Raw genomic sequence first — 14,797 nt, 5'->3', positions numbered from 1 at the left:
CGACAAGCATAAAATTTATGGAACACACGTCAATTTTAAGCACAAATCTAAAACAACCGTCTAAAAATTCGCCCGGGTTATTCATTTATTTACTCATTCTTCCTAAAATTAAGAGCTGTCAATCATCCGTCCCTTTCCTTTTCGGCGGATAAGAAAATGACAGGTATAACTTAAAGTAAAATTAAGAGATGTTTGCAGGAATCGGGGCCATTAAGTCTATAAATTCTTAGAACTTATTGAAGACAACTTTCTTGCGCGTAGAAAGTTTTGCCGTCCCTTGACAAACTGGTGTTATGACGAGATCAATTTTATTGCCTATCAGAAGGTGTTAATTGGCTGTGCTTGTTCCAGTAATACTGTATCAACGTCATGTCTGTAGAGGTAATGAACAAAGTTGGTGGTAGTAGAATGTTCTGTGTAACTATGTTACAACTTTTATTTTTTGACGTGACTTATTGTACAGTTGCCGCAAATGGCATTAACTACTTGGCCGGATAAATGGGGAGCGCTGAGGGTCGAAGGAAGTCTATAGCGTTAAGCGCTGAATGAAGGAAATCGTAGGCCACGCCGGCGGGGTCGGTATCGTCGGTATCGTGAATATGATACAGGTTAGAAAAGGTTATTTCCAAACAAAAAGTCTCTTTGTTAGAGACATCATTACTAATTTAATTAGTATGACTATTTTTTTATTATCATTTATATATTTGTACACTATAAAACAGACTAAAGGAAAATACAAAGACAGTACCGGTAAGCTTATCTGTAACAAAAAAAATCTTCTAGCTTGTCTACGTGACGTATTTTGTACTTCCTGATATTTACTTTTACAATCTAAATTATCACATGTAAATAAACCAATATCACCTACCTTAGTAATGGTGGCGCGATGTCCAGTTAGACAGAACTTTTCCGGTGGGCGCGGAATCCATTCCGCCGGCATGCGCTTGGCCCGCGTCGGCGCACCTTCTATGAACTCCTTCTGTGCTTCAGACAGCTTAGACTCCAGTTCCATCACCTGAAAAAAAAATACGTGAAATATCTTTAATTATGTATGGATCAATGTGGTGTGAAATTTATATGGAGGAAACATTGAATCAATCCTGGTTATTATTGAGCCGCCATAGGCCCTTGAATGGCTTGTAACGACCACATAATTAAATTATAGCTAGGACCTGCTTAACGGGTCATCTAACTGCTTAAGGTATTAAATTACTGAGTTTTCTACTGATTAAGGATACTTAATCAGTAGAAAATCTATCGATGGCAGGTTTTAGGTAGATAAAATGTTAACCTATTTTCCGTAACAATTTGGATACTTCAACGCTCCAAGGTCAGAGTAATATAAACAAATACAAGAATTCTAGGCCATTACTAGACCAAGGTTCGCGATGAATCGAGCGCATTGCACCTTGAGTGTTATTTGTTTAGTTTTGATTTATTTCTGGAGCAATAATGTGTCGAATTGTGTCAGTGGAGGTATATAGGTATATAGCATAGTCATGTATCGCCGCGAGCGACCGGCCGATTGGCGGCCAGTAGGATAATCATAGCGACCTAGAAACGTCTGCGACGCGACATAGATCGATCGGAACACCGCGAAACCGTGTCGGAGACATTAAGCTTTTTGTGTTCAACACTTTAATGAAAGCGGTTAATCGCGGCCGGTTTAGTAACTTAGACAACCCATCTATGCGAGGTTAATGGAGTATTATGCAACTATCGGGATTCATAAGTCTACGATGTGGATTGAACGTAACCAGTGTAATTTATCATCTCATAGTGTTTATAAATCGATTACAGGTGTCATCAATTACAGAGAGTGAACTTGCGTAATATCTCGTTAAACATCAAAGGTTATTTTCACTTTCCGCCCACTATGATTTTTGAAAGGAAATAGCGGTAGTAGTTAATTTGGCAATTTATTTTTAGGCAACTATTTGTTTTACGATTGCCGAGCTGTTAACATGGTGCTAATTCACGCCTTATAATAGTAAGAAGTAAATACGGAGATAATTCACGTACAAGCTGATATGACCCGTTAGGCAGCACTGATTGCGAACTATATTAACACGGGTATTGTCTAATGACACTGCCATAACAATTCAATAAGTTAAATATGTTTTTTTTGTTACATTTGCGGCAAAAGGCACATTTTGCGTCATTAATGCCCTTCGGCCGCCATCGCAACCACGTTATGGGGCGTGTTCAGATTTTTTTGAGAAATGATTTTAAGTATTGGTTGTCATACAATATATTTCGTAATTCGCGCAATGGTGGTTATATAGGATACTCTACAACTTTGAGGCTCAGCACCAGCCAGATGGCATTGTGAGAAATTAAAAACTTCGACGACTGGTGTCCCCATACCAGCGTCTCTTGTTAGCTAGCGAAAGACGCCGATCGCTGAGACTTGCACAGGTTCAAATAGAATAGCAAGAAAGATAGGCCTGGGGGGTTAAAAAGGCCACATGGAAGCAAGTCATCTAAAAAAGCAATATTGCTATTTGACATTTGCCATATGTAATAAAAGTAAGCGCGCAATGTCGACAAATGTCAAACAGCAATATTGCTTTTTTAGATGAATTGCTTCGAAGTGGCCCTTGAACTCCTCTGTACTTTGTAGTGGGCGAATGCAGACGGTGTAGTTAGACATACCTTCTTCTGAAGCCTGATGACGGAGGTCCACTTCTTCTCCAAGAGGCCGCCGAACTTGCGGTCCATCTCGCCGGTCATGTCGGCCTCCTTCTTGAACGCTTCCAGCGCGTCCGTGTACCCATTGCTGCCCAGGTAATCGGCGATCGCTTTGTTCCTGTAACAATATTGAGGAAACCATTAATATATAAATATAACACAATAACGATCCGAGCCCCGGTACTGGATTTGCACCAATAAGTTTTTAATTTATCATAAGTGTAGTTTTCACTAACATAGTTGGCTCGACCATTATAGACGCCGATACGGCTCACCGCCTATCACGATGTATCTCTGACTACCCCAATTGGGATATAGTCGAGAGTTTATGTATTATATTTATGTTATGTATAACACGATAGTTTGCTTCTATGCTGGACTGGGAGAGAACAAAAACATAAGAAGGCATGCAACAGCTTGTCTTGTCGGCCATTTTGTTATAACCAACAGAGGGATTGTGTTCTATGGTTGTAAGGCCCAGATGCTTTTTAATATCTAAAACCCAATGTTTAATGATTGTATCTGGAATTCAGGGTTTTACGAGGTTATTCGACATGTTGAACATGAGTCATCACTCAAGGTCACATGTCACCCCAGTGACCCCATACGGTCCATCATTTCATTTATTGCACAGAATTTAGTACATAATTAGTGAGCAAAATAATAATAGTTTCATACATTTCGCTTGAGTTTTCAATTACTATGGAGTTTGTATGAAAAAGCAACCTGTGATGTCATAGAAAAACGTAACAAAATATAGCACTTATTATTACATTTTTCTTTATTAAAATTTATAAATAAGTTAAATAAAAAAAAAGTTAAATAGAAAAAATCATAAAAAAGAAAACGTTTTTTGTCACTTTTAGATCTGTCTTTATTTTGAAATCAGAATTTCATATTTACCTTTGACCTAGGAAACTACGCAATTATAAGTATAAGAGTGGTACAGCAATGTACGTAAATAATGGTGTAATTCTTACGTACAGTTCATTAACTTTGGCCGATTGTCTTATCACAGTCAACAGAAAAACAAACACGATCATTATACCTAGCTAATACAGATTTCATATTTGCATTTGTGTTCGTGGACATAAATGGCATATAACTAACGTCTACAGGCAGTGCTTTGGTAAACAAAGTATCAAGATCATAAGTTCTTGTAACATAAACGACAATTAACGTACGTTCTACAATTATATTGCCCAGTTAACAAGATTTTAGTGCGAGCATATTTTAATGGTTTAAGTTTTTGTTTGTTGGTAAACTGTTTTTAGAACTTACTAGAAAATCTTAGTAATATTATAAATATGTAAGTTTGTGAGTAAAAACTACTGAATGGATCATAATGAAACTTTACAATAATGTAGCTTATACATTAGAATAACACACAGGCTTAACAATAAAAAAAAAACAAATTCTTACCGCGGAAAACGAAATCCACGCGGACGAAGTCGCGGGCGGCCGCCAGGCAGATATTTTGTAACTTAAGAATAATAACAAATTGTCTGAGAAGATTCTAGCTAGAAAATCCATTGATACCAGTGATATGTCTTTCCCGGGGATGTTTCAGTTGTAAAAACTGTTTAATAGTAAGGACACTTTTTATCTTTTTATTCAAATTGTTCTTTCTTGTACTCTGTAATCCTATCTGTCTAAAGGCTAGGTAATAAAACTCTTTTTGCACAACTTATGCGCCTTTTTAATGTCGGGAATGTTCTCAAACTGGGAATATCATCATCTTTTTAGTACCAGGGAACGAACAATCACTGATTCATACTACTAAAGTATTTCAAGTTGTAGTCATAGACTTGAGTCTGCCGGCCCCCGTGTGGATTACAGGCGTGTGTATGTATTGTATTTGATACTCAATAAGGGAAAGTATTCGTCTATTGTATTGTTGAGAGAGTAGTGTGAGATTATACAATGGAAAACGATCTATAGTCTTTTGTAAAAGTGACAAGCGCTAATTAATTGATCTACTTGCGTATTGTTTTAGCTTTATTATTGGAACTTTACTGTAAATTGAAGATTTAAACAGGCAAAACGCAGCGTGTTTGCAGGCGGGTCGAAAAGGCCACATCGAAGCAATTCATCTAAAAAAGCAATATTGCTTTTTGACATTTGTTTCCATTGCGCACTTAATTTTATATGCTTATATGCTTTTTAAGGACACTTTTTATCTTTGGTGAAGGTCGCGGGAAGCCGCTGGATGCGGGCAGCGCAGGACCGATCGTCGTGGAGATCCTTGGGGGAGGCCTATGCCCAGCAGTGAGCGTCGTACGGCTGATGATGATGCTTTTATAGATAAATGGTATCGATGTGGCCTTTTTAACGCACCAGTATTATTTATAGTCGCAGCTATTTCAAGAGCTGAATACCAAGAAATTTGCAGTAAAACGCACTGAAATGCTCAAGACAAATTCGTTCTTGAGAACATTTATTTTTGCTGCGTGTTCTGAGATATAATCTACCAACAACAACATAACATAAGCTCACAACTATATCCCAATTGGGGAAGTCAAATGTGCATTAATCACAAGATGAACTAAGTACCCACGCCTCACCGATCTTTCTGTTAGACCAACGTGATAGGCGGTGAGCCGTATCGCCGTAATATCTACCGGCAACAAATAAACATTTATACAAAGTGTTTTTATCAAGATCACTGAACTTGGATTGAATTAAAAATTCCGTATGTGTGTGTCTAGCCTTTCATCTTTTTAGTACTCAACCTAAATATATCCATCTTTCTTCTTATCGTGTGGGTTGTGAGGTGGATTACCATCCTCAACAACCCTGGTGTCAGGGTTATCCATCTGTACAGAAAATCATGCAGACTTCAGAAGGTTACACTGTGGTTCAGGTTATTAATACATGAACTACAGCAAAAACTATACTAAGCCAACTTAATTAGCAATGAAAACGGATGTTCAGACGCGTATGCCACGATATGTGTAAAAAAAACTAAAAAAGATACGACAAAAAACGGACATCTGACGTGTTTAGTGTTTCCTGGAACTTTGGTTTAAAAGGAAATCCATGCTTTGGCGGAACACATGTGCATTTCCAACTCAAACTCAAAAATATCTTTATTCATTAAGTAACTAGTTACACTTTGAATTGTAAATTTTTACATACTTAAATATATTTTTATCTAAGGTCTCTTCCGCCTGCAACTAAAAGGCAAAACATTTTGCTAAAACTATATTTACAACAATGCGTCTGGCTAAAGTATGTTTCGTTACCTACCAAGGGACGATGAGACAAGCGGTGCCTAGAACCTAGCTTTCAATCTCTCGATTGCATTCCATCACACCCGGCTATGTACTTATTATACGTAAGTAGGACGCTAGGTTGCAGTTATTTGTAGTAAAAACCTCTCGGTTTATATTTTTTATCTTGTTTAACTCCTAAGATATCAGTTTCAGAACAAAGACTACATAAATAAATAAAAAAAAGACGCCAGAACTAAATTTAAATATAGAAAGTTCAGTAAAGACACTGCCTTCGAAACATTACCCTCCTTTTGTAGTCGGATAAAGTGCATTACGCGTATTCATTAACTTAGTATAGTATAGATGACTGGGAAGGAAGTTATAGATATTATACTCGGACACTCATCATCATTACTATGCAATGAGCGTCTTACTGCAAGGTTAGGAGTCTATGTGGCCAGGAAATTGTTAATTGTTTTTAACAAATTGTATATTTGCATACATATTTTCGTTTCATTCTACACTTCTATTATGTGGCTTGTGAGATGGATTACCAACCTCATCATCCCTGGTGTCAGGGTTGTTATTGAGCCGCCAAAGGCCCCTGACATGACTCGTGTAACGACTACGTAGTTGCACCAGCTAGTTACCGTGACCAACGACTTAAAGTGCTTTTGAAGCTGCCATAAAGTATTTTTTAAACGAACTCATTTTGTAATCAACTTCTTTGCAGAAGTGTTTATAGCACAAAAGGAAAGACTAAGAGCTCAGTTGCTCAACAACTCTTGATTCTATGCAGAAATTGTCAGATTTAACTTATAATAAACGGAATGCTTTCATTACGTTAATTATTGTCATTTGTATTTTACTATCACTAATTTGATTATGATAATAAAACGAAAGTATTTAGATAAGTATATACATTCTTTAATTATAGTAATTTTATTAATTTTACAAACTCTCTACCGCATATGTATAAACAGTTCCATTTCTATATTTACGCACAATCACTTCAAAGAAAGCTTAGTTACGAATATAATCATAATCAAGCACGTAATTTGGAATAGTTCCCATTCGTGAGTGACATAATACATTCATAGATCTATCTTACCGTAACGAAACAGTAAATCGACGAGGTCATATATAAATGGTGGGAATACGTTTAATAAACTGCTCGTATTTCAAGGCATATACGATCTATAATTTTACTCACACGCCTCTTAAGTTATATAATGTACGAAATCTGTGTGTGGAATCAGACGAAATGAGAGTGTGTTACCGGCTTAAGTATTTTAATCATATTGTGACAGGTGCGTTTCGTTAGTGCGTCCGATCTCATTTGGGCGGTTTATTTTTCCTTCAATGAGTATTTAAGCAGATTGGGGCTGGCAGACTCTGGAAGGGGAAGAGCTAGAATGACGTACATTGACCGAATTGGGGATGTCCTTAGAAAAGGTTTAGTACGTTACTCCGAACCGGCGCGCGTGAAACGATCGATGAATATAGAGGAACTAAGAGAAGTATGTCAGGATCGAAGCAAATAGAATTCCATAGTCTTTGCTTACCCCGATGGGAAATAGGCGTGAGTTTATCTGTGTATGTATGACAATTTTACCATTTTGACTCGACTGCATTCTTGTTGCAAAAACTTGCAGCTATATTTGTCCTACTTTGAGAAAATCTATCTACAGCTTTCAATTATTAATATGGCAATAGCAATTTAAATAGCAATCACGCTTTGAAATTAACACAACAAAAAAACAATGTAAATAGAGCCTGCATTGATTGGAAAGAGCTATAATTATACTGGACTAGGCTAGATTTATTCCGGTCCCTAGTTACAATATAATGTCAAAACATCGAGCATAATCATGGTAAAGGAGCAAAGGCTTTTCATTACATTTTAAACGACTTCCGTGGTCCAGTGGTTGAGCGTTGGGCTGACGATCCGGAGGTCCCGGGTTCGATTCCCGGTGGGGACTTATCACAAAAATTACTTTGTGATTCCTAGTTTGATTAGGACATTATCGGCTGACCACCAGATTGTCCGAAAGTAAGATGATCCGTGCTTCGGATGGCACGTTAACCCGTTGGTTCCGGTTACTACTTACTGGTAAGTAGTCGATACATGAGCCATGTCAGGGGCCTTTGGCGGCTCAATAGTACCGCTGACACCAGGGTTGATGACGTTGGTACTCCACCTCACTACCCACACGATAGAAGAAGAATTTAATTTTAAATGAATAAGTTAAACATCTTATCTTTTCTTAAAGACACAGAGACATTACACTAAATAAAACAATAGCGTAATAATAAACCAGGTAACATAAAACCAGAATAAGAAAACGCGTGAGAACATCAAAGTGATATAATATTTGGTCTTCACATTTCGCTGGAACAACATAACGTAGCATCACGCCTGTATCCCTAAAGGAGTAGGCAGAGCTGTATGATGAACCCACTCCTTCGCCAGCTATGTTTAGATTTCATGTAAAAGGTGGCGAGCCTGCTGCCATTAAGCGGGCACAAGACTTGGAAACCACGAGATATCAATTATCTATGATGCAAACATGAATAATATAAATAAAGGGAATATTATCTTATCAAATGTGACGCGGATTTCATACACGTGGACGCTGAATACATACATACCATCATCATGATGAGATGACTGAACTCAACGAAAAACTCAGTTTTGTGATATAGTCGCTTAGTGCACACAAGATTACTTACGTTGCGGTAAGCAAAAATGATTACAAATGCACACAAATAAATATAAGTTCTTTCTTTATAATATGTATTAGTGTGGAATGACGTTATTGTTAACCTTGGCATTGCCAACGCAATATGGCCCGTAATAGCATAGCTTGTTTGGAAGACAAGACATCAGTGTTAAGGACGTGTTTAGCTGTATAGATTTTGTGAGCTAGTCGCCTCGTAATCACGATACCCCTTTGTGAATTCTACCGAGGTGTACACATAAACCACTTACAAACCAGACGGCCGAACTTGCCCCAATTCGATAAGCCGCCCTTGTAATGGTCTGTATCCGCAATTATCGCGGTCGCGCGCGACGACACGAGCGAACACCGCCCTCGGAACGCAGTCGGTATTTCTAATAGCCGCGACTTCCTAGATTAGCAATTCGTTGATATAATGTAGCATTGACAGATAACGTTACAAATATGTGGAAAGGCCAAGTTAAAACAGACAAAGATGTAACGTAAAGGAAAAGAGCGGATGCAGCTTTTATGTGTTTTGTATCACCAGGTCGCAGACAGTCTATCTCCGTAGAGAATTAGATAAAATTGGGGCATGGGGCATGACAAAACCCCCGAACGGGATTCGTTCTTGGTTAATGTTGCACCTTCTACTTACTAGAGACGCTAGTTGATAGAGATACATGTGATAAAAGCTCTACTGGAAGATACTACACAAACTTTATAGACTAGTGTAGTGTCAAAACGTTACGTTAACAACAGTTCTAGTGCCAAAATGCAGTTTTTTGCTTACATTCTTGTCCTCTGACGTCACTTCGTACACGAACCCATATTTTATTTATTTCTCAAACTACGAGGTCCATATTGGTTAGTAACGTTGTAAACCTACAAGCTAAAGGTAAGTGTACAATACAAGAACCCGATAATGGGCGTACTCAACTCAATCCAGAAAAGTAGGAACATAACCTAATACAACCTACTTGCGACAATCACGAACGTGTGCGGCTCTAAAAATAAAAAATCAATACTAGGAACACCTATTCAGTAATTTTGAATGTGAAGTTAAAGGTTGTACAAATACTGTAGGCATAATGTCAATAGCTTTATTTGCGCGAATGACACATCGTGTTCAGATGCCGATGAGGTCATCAGATGAAGAACACTGTCAGAGTGGTTTGGTTACATTATGTAAGGTCACATACATCAAGAGACGTTTAAAAACTCGTAAAGATGTTATGTGGATCTCAATACGATACAATAAGTTTACATTATCGATTAGTTGGACTTACAAAGTAAATGTAATAACATAAACAAGATATGGAAAAGTATAATGCGGTCATAGTGGCGACTTTTTCACTGATAACCAACCATAAGGTAATAAATAGCTTTTGAAGTAACAAATATCAGCATTAACTATTATATGTCACGCAATTTTTATATTTAATACTATACTTTATTGAAACAGCATTGATGTTATAGAAAGTGTTTACTGGTTTCGTGAGAGCATTGGCATTTAATTCAGAGCAACAAAGACTATGTAATTGAAACAGGTCTTCTGTTAAAATATATTTTTAATGGCATCGAATGAAAACTATTTAAGAGATAATTTGGCTACAAATAAATTATATAATTGAATAACAACCTACCTTAAATAAACAGGCAGGTTATACATTTATGTCAAAAGAATGATGAATTTAGTTAAAGCGAAGGAAAAGTAAAGAATTATGAGTATTACTTGATACTGATAGTGTAGTGTAGTTTGTACACTAAGAGTAAAAAAAAGACTATCACTATTACTTAACTTTATAATATATTTTTTTATCGTTAATTTTATATATATTTCTCTTTTGTTTTGTATTTCCTGTGTGTGCATTATTTTGTTATTTTATGTTATGTTATTATTTTGTTTATTTCCCGCTACTAGGAATAAGCCTCTTCATACCAACTTTAAGCTAATCCTATGCTATACGCAAATCGAGTTTTCACAACGAGTTTCTCGAGTAGGCTGTAAAAATTGAGTGCAGCAGAAACTGTCCTGCCGTATAAATCTCAAGACCAAGGGATTGTTTCCGAGTCTACAACTTTCTAAGAGAAATGCTTTACATATGAGTACAAATTGTATTCCAACGATTTATGGGAACCCAGTATGATCGTGAAGCTGCCTATTTCAATTTCAAATCTGTTAGGAAAATGGCCTAGATAGTTTTGAATAATCATCGTGCAAATAACTACTATTTTTGCTGTTCCTATTTTAACTAGAGACGTTCGTTATGCTAAACGTAAATGGATTTGACAATATTAGACTTAATCGCTAACCCTTCTGAGTATGTTACTGCTATAGAAGCATAGTCTAATTTAACTTGGAGATACTTATCTATTATTAAACAAGAACAGGTTCTATTGCATAAAACGGGTCAATTTATGTCAAATATCGATGATTATGTAATTAAAAACTAGGTATATATCGGTTTTTGCCGAATCGAATGTCTTTATAATACTTCCTACAGTTTTTGTATCAAGTGAAGACAAAGTTTACGCTTCAAATATATCGATTGACGTTTACTTTTACCCGCAAATATTTGTCGACGCGTTAGCTAGACAAGACAAGATTTATCAAATGAATTTCTTACAACTGTTTCTCATCGGAATTGTAACTAACGTGTCGACTTATTCAGCAATGAGGTAATTTCAGTCCCTTAGGAGATAATGAGATAAAATAGAGGTACTTAATAGCTATAATAACCGTTGTTAAACGGGGAAGAATGGTATAAATTAATGTCGGTGTGATTACGAGATGTTATCACCGGCATGTTGGTTCATTACAGGTTTAGCGCGACCCCACACATAGTTTGTGGACAAACACCCGACACGCCAACAAAGGCGGTTGCGTCTTACGCGTGTTACGACATTTACACGCTTAACACGACACAGTCAGAACAGTGACTCAATCCACGATCTACTCTACATAATATTGAAAAGGCTATCTAATTCAATTACATTTACGTAACCGATAATCTGTGGTCGCCTTCTTTTAAAGATACTTACTTTCGTGCTATAACTGGCGAGGAATTCTGGCCGATTACTTACATTAATTTGTTTTCAATAGACGAGCCGTGCGTTTAGTTCGGAGCTCTCAGTTGAATGGATCTAATTTCTTGCCTGTTTGTGCGCAGGTTCGCATCTGAGCGTACGGAGAAACTGAATCGATTCGAGACAATCAGTTACGCGGGTATCCCTATTGTTCGCGTGGGAGCAATCACGTCAGATATTTTATGCAAGTGAAAAGAACGCCGCGGTTCTCAAATCACGACACAGAATCACGTTACACCGGTTACATTAATCAGGTGCAGTGACAATAATGACAAGTGTTTGGTAATACTACAGTAATGCTAGTAGCACGTGATTCCGCGTCACAAAGCCATTTTGTCGTCCAACTATTTCATTATCCACAATTTCGTTGCCAAATGCATTTTGTGTGCACAAATATAAAGAAAATTACTCAATGACGACGTAATTCATGCTACATTGGGCCCATTTCCGTTCCAACATTGATTTCTACTGCGGTCCACTGTGAGATTTCTAGATTAACACTTGCTAAATACAATTCACGGAGTCATTAACGTAGACTTTAATTTCAGGTCGTGGTAATGAAGAAACGTGCCAATTTTTTTCTTGGCACGTACCAACTGTGTAAAGCATCTGTATCTGTACCTACATACCAGATAATCTGCAGTATTACGAGGAGAAAGCAAAGACGAGCTTAGTTTGGGTGGATGACGATCAGTAACGTGGCCTTTTGGATAATTTACTTAGCCGCTGACTGTCCAGACTTGAGACTTAGTTCGGTAGCTTTGTACAGCGAAAGTGGTTTCGTGCGTGGAGGCGCGGGCGCAGGCGATCGGGGACCTGAGAAACTTTCACGCTACGTTTCCGTCGTTACCACTCTGATTGCAGGGACACGACCGCTCAACACTTACTTTACGAGCAAACGCGATAATCGGGAAAATTATTCACGTTTCTTGCACATTGATTTATATTCAATCGGTTTTTCACAAAATTACATTCGAACATGACAGAAGACAATTTATACGTAAGCACGTAAATAGATTCTTCTATTTAAGTATTCCAGCCGATTTAGTCTATCCACACCAAATGGAACCCATTTGAACTTTTAAAAGCCCATTGAAACCGATAGCTCATTCAATTTTATTCCTTTTACAATGTGTAAAATCCATCCTAATTAATCTGAGGATATTTTGGATCCCGGAAACAATAAAATGCTTTTATGGGAGTGGTTCTGGGCAAAGTTCCAACTATGATCGTTTGATAGCAACCGCCTGACAGATAAGAATGAGATAATCTTTCCAGTTCCTAATCAAATAAATAAATAAGATTATAACGCGCGACATAAATAAAAACACGGCCAATCGCCGAATTAGCATTGCTGTTCGGTGGCCATTAATATTACGTGACAATCAAATGCATTAGCAATTCAAATGTGGCTGTGTCGGATTGGATAATACTGGTTTGAGTTACTGATTTGTTGTTGAACAAATATTGTTTGCCAATGTTACGTTAGCTGCGTTAATGTACTGAATATATCGTAAAGATATACCGTTACAGTTAAGTAGTGGAAACGTTCTCTACAACGAGGTATCAGAATATGAATTATTCTCACTCAGAAGAATTTGCAATACTATTCAAAGCGTTGATAACTAAAAAAGTACGTGACGTGTTCAATAACGCGAATCACTAATACTACGAATACATGAAGTCGGTTAACGAACCCGTCACAGCAAACAGTGATACTAATCTATGGAAGAATAGTAACACTACAATCCATGATAAATTGGCGAGTCTACAACGGAAGCCAACGGCTTGGGTATGTGTCATGTCATGACGATAATAACTGGTATAAATGACCGCTGATAAAATTAATGCCAATTCACAATTGCAAACTGCCCCAGCAGACCGCTACTGGCTAGGTTTAAGACTGCTTTTGCAATGAAGCTACATAGATAGTAACTTCATTATAGAATAAGAATGTTTAATATCAAGTTTATTGCACATTAGCAGACATGCATGTCTATAATTAATTAAAGAAACAGCATGTCGAAGTTCGCAATGAATAAATTGTTACTTGCCTTAACGTGTGATTAGAAACCATAAAGGCAATATATTAGATAGAACTGAAAAGATTCTTTGCAGTGGAATTCCAGTTGTATTCGCACGACGACAGCACGGTCTAGTAACCTGGATTAGTAAAAAGTACAATTTACGGAAGAATTACTGCGAATGAAAAGTCATAACGGCTCATCATAAGAGTTTTCGGCTGGTAACGGTATTCGGGCAACGGGATGCACGTGTTTCTGCCATACAGACGAAACTCAGGGTAATAGAACCGAGCGAACCTATTACTTCAGTATCCGTATGGAATGCACGTAAACTCAAATTTGCATAAACATACGTGACTTGAAATATCTTTACTACCGTTTTTTGAAGGACTTACGTAAAGATAATGCTACGTTTTAGTGGCTCGTAATGACTTGTACACTTGACTAGTATGCAAATTCAATTGACGTGACCTATTTATATTAAGAACGACACAATAATATTATCAATAAACGTTTATTCCCATAATAAAGCGTGTCAAAAACAGTCCAAGTATATTCTGTGTGCGTAATATGATATCCGGTGACGTCGTTAGTTCAAAAGAGCCTTGCTTCATGCTTGCCTCATTCCAACCCGACAATGCGTTTACCAGCCTGCTATACCATATTTAGCTCAGAATATTGTCATGAAAAAACCTTAACTTCTCATGGTTGTATAAAGCTTGTAGGTAATATTTTTCAATGCGATGTATTTCCGCGATTACTGTGAACATAACCGCTGCTATACAAATCGATATTGTATAATCGCCATTTGAGAAATGCATTTCCCTTTCCCCAATTATGCAGCAGATTATCAAACACTAATGGTCTATAAGAACAAATTAAGTGGCTTTTATTAAATTTTAATTGAGACGGCTTCACCTTGAAGCTTTCTGTTAAAATACTTACTTGTTATTAGATATAAATAAAATAGCACTTTCTAGATGCTAGTGGAAATTGAATCTTGGGGGAGAACAGTTAGGGTTGGTGGTGGTCGGTTTGCGTAGGGGTTAGGGGGTGA

General features: G+C 37.3%; 1 protein-coding gene across 1 annotated transcript in view; it reads right to left on the bottom strand.

Moving 5' to 3' along the window:
• Window positions 1-14,797, bottom strand: part of LOC126371808 (lissencephaly-1 homolog) — a 30,670-nt gene that overhangs the window by 6,707 nt on the left and 9,166 nt on the right. The window contains exons 3-4 of the mRNA XM_050017171.1: window positions 2,656-2,809; window positions 869-1,015 (exon numbers count right to left, since the gene is read on the bottom strand). Coding sequence (XP_049873128.1) covers window positions 869-1,015; window positions 2,656-2,809 — 301 coding nt within the window. The remainder of the gene's footprint in view (window positions 1-868; window positions 1,016-2,655; window positions 2,810-14,797) is intronic.

This window comes from Pectinophora gossypiella, chromosome 13 (genome assembly GCF_024362695.1).
Source record: "Pectinophora gossypiella chromosome 13, ilPecGoss1.1, whole genome shotgun sequence".
NCBI classification, from domain to species: Eukaryota; Metazoa; Arthropoda; class Insecta; order Lepidoptera; family Gelechiidae; genus Pectinophora; species Pectinophora gossypiella.
The sequence above is the reverse complement of the archived record's forward strand: the minus strand, read 5'-3'. Positions and strand labels throughout refer to the sequence as shown.